The sequence below is a fragment of the Poecilia latipinna genome, unplaced genomic scaffold, assembly GCF_001443285.1.
Source record: "Poecilia latipinna isolate Pla-1442-1.1 unplaced genomic scaffold, P_latipinna-1.0 Scaffold3477, whole genome shotgun sequence".
Classification (NCBI taxonomy): Eukaryota; Metazoa; Chordata; class Actinopteri; order Cyprinodontiformes; family Poeciliidae; genus Poecilia; species Poecilia latipinna.
The window spans coordinates 593-12,915 of record NW_015116093.1 but is presented as its reverse complement, the minus strand read 5'-3'; the positions used below and the strand labels follow the sequence as shown (position 1 = coordinate 12,915).

Sequence of the window (12,323 nt, the reverse complement as noted above, 5' to 3'; positions counted from 1 at the left end):
TTTTTTTTTTTTTTTTTTTTTTTTTTTTTTTTTTTTCAGCTGCTGCCCCTTAAGATGCATTTTCATATTGGTTGCGGATATTAAAATGAGTAATTCAAAGCAGTCGTATCCGGGTGTGCACGCAAACTTTCTGTCAAACAAGACTACTTGCGCGTCCGTGAAATACGACTCAGATTATCTTTAGGAATCTTGCAAGGTAAGAGCTCAATTTAGAGTCTGACCCATTTTACATCGATTTCTTAAACTGCCTGTTCCCCTAAAATTAGATCAACTGGATTAGGTACTTTTTCACCGAGACCAAAAGAGAGTTTCACTGTGTCGCAGAGCTAATTTAAGGACCTGAAGTATCACTTCGTCTGGATCTTTTAAACTATTAGCCTTTGCAGAAAAGCTGATTGGGATGGGTTTCCTGACAGGAAGATAAATTGCCATCATAAAACAGCTAACCTTCAATTTGCCAAAAATTAAGCACTTTACTAATAGATGATTGCAAAATATTTGCTTCAAGTTGCATTTCAAAATTGTGTTTTTCTAGTACATGACTGTTAAAGGGCTCATCTTGCTAATTAAATTGTTAACAGGGCACATTTAAAAAAAAAGCAACTAAAGCTGTCCACGTTATCATCTGTCAGATTTTGAGATTTATTTTATTTGAGCTCTGTGCCTGGAGTTGTTCCTGTGGTTTACATTATATAGCTTCTACTTTTGTTCCATTTGGATGATGTTCCCTGTATTTTTCTGCCATATTAACCTCCTTCAGTTGCATCACATTGGGTGACTCACCTGACTGCCCATACACTTCTAGTGAAAGATACAGCATTGGATAAAGAATGGAAATAAACTCTTCAAAGCTTATTTCAGTGTTACTCCCAGTCACAATGCTAACCCTAGCATTAAAGGGCATAGTTCATGGTGACAGCATCTGGCTAAGAATGTCAAATATGTGGTGCATGTATTCTCAAATGCTCTCTAAATAAAAATCTGCACCGTTTATGCAATTTTAACAAAATTAGCTAATCGCATATTAATGTTAGTCTTTAGGTATGCTCTTTGCTAATAAAAATGTCTCAAAAATATTGGGCTAATGTCGTTTACAAACACACATTTATTGCTAGAACAGTAGTTCATAAATCATTCTCACTGGGTGAGAGGATGGGAATAGTACAACAGATCATCACTGGGCAACACAGAGGCATGCAAAACTAACTATCATGCACACTCTCATTCTCAGTTAAGGGCAAATTAGTGAGACTCATACAGCCTCCAAGCAGAAATCCAGGCAAACCAAGACTTGAAGCTAGGAACGTTTTGCTGCAAGCTGACAATGACACCCACTGCTTTATCATGTTCACTTGGAAGATATACTTAACATGTTACAGGGTTGTATGTTTTAAGTCAGACCACAACATTTAAGAGATCCTGGTTGGCTGATGCATACATTAGCACCGACTGATTCTATGTTGTCAAGCTGCAAATAGTGACTAACCTTCTGATTAGAATAGAAATTGTGCATTAATTTCATGGTGGGAGGGTAACGATTTTGCAAACTTAGCTGATAAAATCTGCTCCCCAAACAAGGTTGACAATCACTTCCCATGAGCTCATTTTTCTGTTTCAACCTTTTTAAAAATAACTGCAATTTCTTTGCAGAAAAATATTCTACAACTGTTGTGCGGTACCGTGACCCTGCGAGGAAAGTGGGTATAGGCAGTGAATAGATGAATAGACAATAACAGCAGACTTTCAATATGAAAAATGCAAATGTCTAAATATTTACCCATATGCTCCAGACCATGCTCTTGCTTTCCTTTGTATATTATCAATCTTCCAATCTTCCTCTTATTTTAAATGCTTTTCCCAATAATTAAAGTTTGTTTGATGTTATTTGGAAATCCATCCACTGGGGTCAAACCATGTAATTGGCCACACTGGAACAGGTCAACCTGACAACACAGATTATAATATGAAGTCCACTGAGAGCACAAGAGAGTCATTGCAGACCAATTAACCTTTCCCTGATCCCACTTATCATAGAGAAACACTTGAGGCATTAGGAGGGACAGCCAAAGTGAGTGAAAATGAAGTGATCATGTGCATAATCATGATACAGTAGGAACACACACGTGTATACTGAGTATCCAAATGATAAAAACAGAGATGAAACAAATAACTGACCATCTTATTCATTGTTCTGCTGAAAAAAACAAAAACAAAAAAAAAAAAAAACAGGGATCCAAACCCTGATGCCACTTTCAGATTGTCATATAACACTTTGAACTGTCTCACTGCTAAAATGTACAATACTAATAAACCTAACTTGACTTGCCTAAACAATAGCCTAATCTGGAAAGTCATAACTTCTTGAACCTAATTATGGTACTTTTTGCATTGCTGTGGGACGCCAAGTAGCATTCGGTGTGCAGAAGACCAATGTTGCACTGAAGGGTTCACCAGACACACCTCAGAGGTCCAGTGTCTCTAACTCAGTCTCCATCTACCATACAGTGTATGCCCTGATAAGTTCTGCGTCAGCCACTGCATAAGCCGTATTGAGGTGATCAACCTGTGGTTCCACTGAAGTCTTAAGCAAGCTCAAGTAGTTCAAAAAGTGACCTTTATCTCATCGGCATTGTTGGATCTGGTGCGTCTCCTGTTCCTCTTAACAATACTCCCTAGATTATCTATGGACTTCAGGTCAGAAAAATTTGCTGCAATCAAATTGAGTAATTGTTATCAAACCTGGCTGTATTTGCCCAGTCCTACTGGAAACTCAAATCAGCATCTCTATAAACCTTACCATCAGAGGGAAGCATAACATGCTCTCCAATGACCTGTTAGCTGCTCTAACAGTGAACCAACACTGTGGCACCCCCTCACTGGCCCTTCAGTGAATTCTGTTCACTCTTCCTCCAGATTCTGGGAGTTTGATTTCCATCTAATAGCCATGTTTACCTTCATTTCACCTTAGACTGTCCAATTCTTCTTCTTGGACCAGGTACGACAATTCTGGTGTCTCTGGTTTAAGAGTGGCCTAACACAATGAATGCTACGGTTATAGCTAATTTGTTGGATGATCTTGCATGCCGTGATTCTCAAGGTTCTGAATCCAGCTGAAGTTTAGACTTTAAAATCTTCCCTCAAACTATTTTATGAATTTTGCTTCACAATATTTGATCCTTTTGCTTTCACTTTCTACCGCATTTTTTCCCTTCCCTCTAAACCTTCCATTGTTATACTTGGATGCAACACTGAAAGCACTGAAAACCCAATGCTAAAGGTCATTGCTCCTGCAGCAATGCCCTTTTGTAGCTTAACCTTCTCGGGGAATGTGTCAAGAACTGTCAGCTGGACATCTGTCATGTCTAAAAAGTAGAAATAAGTACGTAAAAAAGGAAGAAAAAAAAAACACTTTTTGTATTGGTGTCATGTAAGATTAAAATTTTCAAGTACCTGAAAATTGGGTTTTGTTTTTGCTGGGAGTCATAAGGATCAAAGTTAACTCAGTGACAATTAAGTGTTTATTTCTGCGTAGCAAATCTACGCAATCAGTTCAACTTTTTTTGGCTGACATTCTAATTTACTGAGCTGCACCAGTTTGAATGCTCACTTTTTTAGGTATGCAAATATTCCCCCTTGTCAATTAATATCATAGCTGCTGAAGGAGAGACACTGGAGAATTTAATGAATGTTTTACAGAGGATTAGAGCCAGCTGAAGAGCAAGTGGGAGCATAACCGAGGGGAGAGAGGGATCAGCTGGCCGTTACATAAGTTCATTCTGTGGTCTCTGATTGTGTCATGAAAGGAATTTAAGATTAGTACTAATTGAATCTCAATGAGTCATTAGCTCCACCTCCCACCTGCTTTACCTACAGCCCACTGAAAAGTGATGGGAAATCATGTTGGCTCCCCCGTTCCTCTCTGTAAGCCACCGTCTGCCAATGAGTCTAATGCAGGTAATTATGTGGGAATGAAAGGCTGCTTGACTTTCTGGATGAAGATTGGCATCTTGATGCATGCAGGGGTGGACGGGTGGTGGGGGTGAGGGGCGAGGTGTGTCAGCTGGAGCTGGTGAGACAGAACTGTCGTGACAGAAAGGGGAGGGATGATAAAGCCACACATTCACATATGTAAGTCGGTACTTTAGGGCAATTTTCTTGGCTGATAGAGACGTGTTGCAGTGAGGAGCAGGGAACAGTGGAGCACAAACTACTGAGGAAATGCATTTGTTTACAGCCGAAGGGGTTTTATTTTATTTGGCAGCTTGCTGCAGGGCATACATGAACTATTCAGATCAGAGCTGGTGTTAGTGTCTTGAAAGATGGGCTGTTTAACCTAGCTCAGAAATCTTTAGCTCCGACATCTTAATAATCAGAATTGCTTTATAACTCCCGTCTTTATTTCAGTGAAATAAAACCAAAATAATACAGTCTGGCTCATTTAGTTTTATCATCGTTGGTATTGTGTTGGGCAGCAGAAAATGCTGCTACTGTAAGTCTTGGGAATGCCGTTTCTATTAATGTTATCAGTACAAAAATGTAAAATCTTTTTAGTTTGCTAAAACCCTAATTAATTTCAGAGTTTCTGCTCCTCGTTTTGTATGCTTTGCTTGTATCTTACATTTAAGCTTCAAACACTCAGCATTATCTTTGCTGTCTGACATTCAATTTTTCTTAATAAGACCAGATTAGATTTTAATTTCATTCTTTCATTTTCCACCTCTGTACATATAACTGATGTCTAATCCTGCTCTAGTAAATAACTAAAATCAGTTTTCATTCATATTTGTTAGTTCTTTGGTGTTGCCAATTACTTATTTCATTATATCGGAACAAATTGTATACATGGCTTGCTATTTTACAAGAATCTATTGAATCTCTTGAAGTAGAATACCCAAATAATTTCAGTTCAGTCCAATTCAGTTCATTTGATTTGTGTTTTATTCAGTTCACCTAAGTTTGTTTCAGTTCTCTGCAGTTCAAGGTAATTCCGATTGTGTTGAAGTAGTGCAGATATTTTTGAGTCAATTTGATTTTATTAGTAATTTCTTCTCAGGACCGAGAGAAATTCAAAGGAACAAAATCAAGGCAAAAACAAGCAGAAACTGTCATAAAGGTACATCATACATTTTCAACCGGGTTTATGGATTCAAAAAAGCTAAAATGTGGTGATCAGTCAGTTCAATAAAATCTGCAATCATTTTTCCATTTTGGTTTTTGTTTTGCCTTTTCCATTTCAAATTTTTTATGCTCTCTCTTTTTGAAGCACTTTGGATTTTTTTTATAGATGTGAAAGGTGCATTCAAATTTAATTACTGTCAGTGAATAATAAGGAATATATCTTTCAAATGGGTGATCCAGGAAGCTGACTCCCAAGCAATGAGGATGAAATCCAGTGTAGTTCTTGGCAAAAGGTCTCCTCTGAGCCTGAGGAGCATCACTCTACTGCTGCAGTAATAGTAAGTACTATGGCGTGGCCATAAAGCACCTTCTGTTTAAACTCCAGCAGTCATACTTGCACCTCACAGGGGATAACCCCCCCTTAACGCTTAGCTGCCTACGGGGTTAGCTGTGATCTCCTGATCCTGTGGTCCTAATCCATACGGCTCAAAAAACACTCACAGCTACAAGCCTCGGGCTTAAAATGTCTTCTATGAGCAAATCTGCTTCATAGATGGGATAAATATATATGATGCCATGAATCTGACATCTTATCATGATTGTAGCCTGGAGATTAGTTGGATGAGCTACGAAGCAAGAAAAACAAACAAAATCAACCAAACAAACTTTTAAAGTAAAGCCAAAAGGTGTTCATTTGAGAATATTCCTTCTGTTTTCCAGCACGTTTGCAGATATTTTTGTTGCTGTTGGACTCCCTTTCAGTAGAGCAATGAGATAACTGTGCTACTGACTGTTTTTACTGTATTACTTGCACTTTGTGTCAGAATGGGCAGGAATAAGAGAAACAACATCGACTCTCTGAAGACGTCCATGATGATGCGGCCATTTAAAAAACGCTCTGAGTCGAATATGAATGTTAACGGTTGACCCAACTCTTAACAAGAAATCCTTTTTCATTCATGCAGAACAATGGCTCTGTGTAGTTTCCAGGAAGATTAATAATAGCACCTGATCTGTTTCAGTTTGTCATGCTGCCTCACTAGTACACCTTGGTGTGTGCTGGTGTATTGGTGTTTGTCCTAAATCCTGAAAGATACGGTCGGAGCCATTCATTGCCAAGAAAACCTATTGCCTTTGTGGTTTCCCCCAAGGACAATACACCACAAAATTGACATGGCATTGAACTTCTGTTTGGTGTTGACTTAGATCATCATTCCCTTCAACGTTCACTGAAGATGGGTGGAATTAACTTCAGCTGAATGGGATCAAGTTTGCGGAAGCTTGTTAACAAGCCAATCATTTGATTCAGGTGTGTTGAAGCCAGGAAACAGCGGCTGTCCTGCAACTGTCAGATTTGCCTATGCCTAAAAAAACACCTGAAACTGTCAGTAAGAGTCTGTTGAATTCGAGTGAATGAGGATAATAATTCAGTCATTTAATTCAGGTATGTTGATCTGTAGGGACAAACAGTTGCAGTTTACTAGCCCTTGAGGAGTGACTTTGTACACCACAGATCTAAACTACTCCAAGAGGTTTTCTCATTTTATAACCCCGATTAAATTTTCTACATAACTTTATCCCTTTCTTGTCTGCCGTGTTGCTTGGTTTTTCCTATGATGCTGTTTGTTTGTCAGTGTTCTCCAACAAACCTCCAAGGTTTTTCACAGACCAGTTAGATTTACACTGAAGCTAGAATACACACAGGATGGCTCGATTGACTAATTAGACAACTTTTCAAGGCAATTAGTTGCTATAAAACTTTGGTTTTAGGATATCAAAGTAAACAGGCTGAATACAAATGCATGCCAGACTTTCCAGCTTTTAATTGGGAATGATTATGTAAACCATCTATCATTTCCTTCCACTTTAAAATCCATTTTGAAAGAAGCTTGTGGTCTTAAGGGGGGAAAATGTGAAAAATATTCGGAGGGTCTTAGTAATTTTACAAACCCCTGAAAGCATTAGGAAAGGAAACTTGTCTTCAATGATTTTAGTTCTGAATATAATATATTTATTAATTCATTTACAAAAGTAGCATCCAAAAGAGTTGCATTAAATTGTAAGCAAGGCTAACCTTGCTTCAGCTGAGTGTTTTGAGAGGGAAGGCTCTGCTGCAGCCATTACTGCACCAGAATGAACTTTTCTGATAACCACTTAATGGTTTATTGACCACCCGATGTCTTTCCTCCAGGTTAACTTGCCACTGTAAAATGAGTTTCTGTCTTCTCACTCTCGTCTCATCTCAGACGTTTAAAGTTTTCATTTTTTCAGGCGGCTGTCTCTGCCCTCAGCTGGAGCTCTTATCCATTTTTTTTCTCCCCACTCTCCTCCTCTCTTGTCTGTACAGTGTCATTTTCACTTCAAGCTTCTACTTCTTCTCCAGTGAATCACTTTGTGTTTGAACCTCTTGTCAAGTAAAAATGGGGTACAGTGTTCTCATTCATGATGTGTAATTTCTCTTAGTAGCTGTTTATTTGATAAAACACACTATCGGGTGTGTATTCCTGAATGCACGGCTACTGTATTTGCATTTGCTGGGAACCGTATCTGCAAGGTTATTGATGCAGCAAAGAAAAACTTTTTTTAATTAAATTCAAAATAGGCAGCCTTGCTCTAGTGGCTTCATGTACTATTTTGAGTAAGGGCACAATCTTAATCATATTGAAAATTCAACAAGGCTCTTGCAAGCATTCTGAGAATTACTCCTGCAATTTTGTCTTTAGTTCACTCTATATACTTTGTTTGTGTAATACCATGTAAAATTGTTGATAGCCTTTGAATTTTTTTTTTTTACTTTACATCAACAAACTCCAGTAGTATGGGATTTTGCTGACTTTCTTTTGTGAGAGATCAATGCAAAGTGGTTTAAAATTGAGAGATGGAAGGGAAATTATACATAATTTTCTAAATATCTTACTATTAAAAGAATAACGTTGTGAATAAGTTTGAAGTGGGGTTTGGTAATAAATGTATGCTTTCAGCTTTTAACATTTCTCAAAGCACTGTTCAATCCAGCAACAACAATGACAACAAAAAAAAAAAAAACAAGAGTGTGGAACAACTTCAAACTGAGTCAAGTGACAAATGTTAGCTGTGCACTCCACAAATCATGTAGAAAACTGACAAACTGATTGAATTACTGAAAAAAGTCAAAAGAATTTGTTGTAGTTTTTGCACAAGTCATCTATGGGAAACAGGAAATGCACTGAATGAAGTTATCTAGCCAATCAGGACTAAAATGAACCATTTTGGCCTACATGCAAAATGCTGTGTGGTGGAAACCTGGTACTGCATATTACTGCATATTATCTCCCCAATTATACATGGGGATGGCAGTAATATGCAATAAGGCACATCAGCAAGGATATGTGTTCACCTTAAAGGAGGATAATTATCCTAAATATACTTATAGCTATAATGGGATGGTTTAGATTAAAAACATTTGCCTGTTAGATTGGCCAAGATGGAAATGCATAAGACTGAGTTTTCTGTAAGACTTCAAAATTGACTTCAAAAATGCTCCTACTCCAGTTTGACTGAAGATGAACTATACTGAAAAGAAATTTCAACTTGTACACTTAAAATGTCAGCAGAGACATATTCTTAAAGACCTTCAGCTGTAACTGCAGTGAAACAAAACATGCACACACCCACACACACCACATTTCTTAACAATAAAAAATCTTTACAATTGTACACCACTTTGGGTTTTTCTATCAGAAGAAAATCCTCATATAGTATATTGAATGATGTGGCAGTTCCTTGAAAAAACTGTTAAAAGTTCAAGTGGTATTAAGCACACTTTGTCACAGCACATGCTTAGTCCAGATTTTTCAAATAAAAAGAGTGCTATTGAAAGGGCTTCAGAGAATATGTTTTACATCAATGAAGGTTGCCACTGACCTGAATAAATGTGTGGTTGCTAAAGCCCTTAGAAACCTGACTGATGCCTTTGTGATTTAATCTAATATTCAACATAATGTGAGTTGGTGAGGCTTTCGATTAGATATTGGTGATATTGTGTGAACAAGAGACAACATAATATAAAAGTAACTGGTGCTTTATAACATTCAATCCAGGGTTTTTTCCAGCCTTTATAGATCTAGACTTTTTTTTAAATGTAATTACAAGCCTGCACTTGTAATTACATTGACACTTCCTCAATGTCAGATTTTAACAGCCATGTCTTTTCCCACAGGCGTCTGATGAGTCATCTGACTCCCCAGAACCAGGGCCCGTCACCTGCATGGAGCCCTTTATGGTACGGAGGCTCTCCTGCCGGACAGTTCAGCTACCCCCCCTGGCCTTTAGACAGGCTGAACAGTACTACTGCGACCGAAAGCCCGAGCCGGACACAGTCACCGTCCCACCTCGGCCCACAACACTGCCATTACGAGCACCGCCACTCATCGCCATCACCTCTGCTGACACCACCAGGTAGGAGGATGTTGACAAGTGGGCCTCAAACAACTACATGGCATAGAATGAATAAAACCTGAAAAGCTTAGTCAGTCACAGTATAACCAATCTGCAACACTAAGTGGCGTCCAGTGATGTCACATGACCAGAACCAGCAGATAAATCTCTCATTATATAGATTAATTACATAATGTTTTAAAGCCTTTGCTTTGTTGACGCTGATCATTTTCTGTTCTCATCTAATGAAAACATAACATTTAAAATTATATTACAGCACACAAATAAAAAACTATTTCAATACAGAAATATGGGATTAAAAAGCAAGTCTAGAACCTGCTTAAAGGCTTTTATTTTCAAAAGGTACGATTAATCTGAGAAATGGGCCTCTTGTAAAAAGAAACTACACCAGTTTTACAAAGGACTCAGTAATTTGTCAAAGAACATGAGTGTAAAAAAAAAAAAATAAATAAATAAATAAAAAAGCTGTATTATGAAGACCAAAAAACACAGCAGAGGAGTCTAGGATTAAGATGTGGGATCAAAACTTTGTTTAAAGCGTCCTTAAGTTGCAAAACAATACCCTGAGCTTTGGGGATCTCAAAGCTCCTTTAATGTCGGCTCTTCCTGTCATTGTGAAGCAGAATTTACCAAGCGTTGGATTGTTCACCCACTACTAGAGAACGTGAGCTGGGTGTAGTCCGTCATGAGGCAAGCTAGTTTTACCCTACCCTGATGTGTTGTTGCAATTATCAGTAGTTAGAATTCTTTTTGTAAATAAATCAAAAAGCAATGTCTCATTTTATTTCTGTGAAACACTTATGCACTACTTTGTGTGGGTCTGTTGAAGACTGAAGTTGGCAGCTGCAAGATGATAAAATGTAAACAAATTCAAGATGTGAGGTTTTTTTTTTTCACCCTCTTTGAACTGCAACACAGATACAGAAGTTATGTATTTTTTTGCAGAGCATCTGCAGGCCTTTTACCATAAAATCATAACTAGACTGATGGATTCTGTGGACGTCATTCTGCCTTGCTGAACAGAAACTTAATCAGTTGTGTTCAAAGCTCTCCCAGACAGAAGTGGAAACACAATCAAAAAGATCAATATGTCAAGTTCTATTGAGGGAGACGGAGAAAAGCCTGGTTGTCAAAGACACTGACTTCAATGTACAAACAATGCCGGATTTCATTAATTGGTACTGTTGGTATTCAGAGAGGCCAGTGATGCAAAATTCATCACCCATCTTTTGTCTTCTGCATGAGAATATAAAGTTTTAGTTAGTTTTAGTTCAGAGTACCATCCATTGGTCTGTATGTGTCCTAAAATTGTCATGTCATGACTTTGGTCTGCACTGTCTTCAGATCAGCAACATGCCTAATTCCCCACCTTTCTCTAAGTTCTCACTGCTTGAGACAAATTCTTGAATAGAGCTTCAAATTGAGGGGAACCGTCAATATTATATTTCTTCCATTTTCCAATGATTACACCAACACCTCTCACCTTCTCACTAAGAAAGTATTGGGGAACATTTCAGCCTCACTGCAGCTCTTTGTCTTTGGCATGCTTTGTCAGAGTCACTCTAGCAAATTGCGTCATATATTTTGTTACTACATTTGTTAGGAAAACTTATTGTTTTGGATCAGATCAGATCAGAGTCACTAATCTGATTTGATCTGGATGCCAAATGAGAAGACAGAGACTAAATAAGTATTTTAGTTATGACATACAAATCAGTTTTAACTTTGGTGTTATGTTTATTTCTGGGTTTTTTAGCTAATATTCTGCCTCTTCACATTGTAATGAAACTGTCATGCAAATTTTGCAAACTTACAAAATGAGTTATCATATTTTCTTTTCCTTTGCTTCCTTAATCAAATGTTAGATCCACATTTTCTTCAGGAAAAGCTGGAATAAATACAAAACTGTAATCATGAATATAAGCATTTTAGCTCTGACATAAGATTTCAGGGAGACTTCTACTTTCAGTAACAATTTGAGATATAAAATAATTTGACAACTCCAGACACTTAGTTTGTATCTTAAAATATACTGTTTTCTGATGTGTTAAATACATACATATGTCTAAAAAAATAATAGAGGGGAAGAGTAAAACATATTGAGCTGATTATAAAACATAACACATTTTACTCCCAAAATAAAATATGTTTTGCTCACAAAAAATAAATATGTTGGATTATCTCCAGCACTTTACAGTATTCCTGCTCAGCCTTTTTAAATTAAGAGATATTACAGACATTCCTTGTTGAGGAAGCTCAGGTCCTTCAGTGTTTGCAGCAAGATGTTGCATATAATCTTTAGGTCTGTTGTGAAGTGCAATCTCATCTAGAGCCACCTGTTAGGGTATTAGCATCAGAGCAAGCAACTTCGAAAAGCCGATAAATAAGACTGCTTTGTTCTAAAGACCACCCAGCAACCTCTGGAGCTGAATTTTTGAAAAACGGTGCTTATTAAAATGAAAATCAATATTGAAAACCTTAAGCAGCAACTCCATAAAACTGTAGCGCAACAACACAACACGTCTGGCTATAACAACGCTGCAAAACCCACAGAGCAGCACAACAGCATTAACTGAAGAAACTTAGATAATGAGAGTTCCTACAACAATCTACTTTCCCTTTGATAATTTTCAAACCTGTGGCAGCCTGGCTGAGCTCGAAACCAAATTGTGTTTGCAATAATTTCAGATTTGTATAAAGTCACAGAAGTGTTTAAAGCTATAGATCTTTGTTAAGTAAGTTAAAAGAGAAGCACTGACAGAATATTA

At 37.6% G+C, this 12,323-nt stretch overlaps 1 protein-coding gene across 1 annotated transcript in view; it reads left to right on the top strand.

Moving 5' to 3' along the window:
* LOC106941050 (cAMP-specific 3',5'-cyclic phosphodiesterase 4D-like) overlaps positions 1–9,603 on the top strand; it is a 23,697-nt gene extending 14,094 nt beyond the window's left edge. The window contains exon 2 of the mRNA XM_015023976.1: positions 9,317–9,603. Within this exon, the coding sequence (XP_014879462.1) occupies positions 9,317–9,559 (243 nt within the window). The 3' untranslated portion in view covers positions 9,560–9,603. The remainder of the gene's footprint in view (positions 1–9,316) is intronic.
* The last annotated feature ends 2,720 nt before the right edge of the window (positions 9,604–12,323 follow it).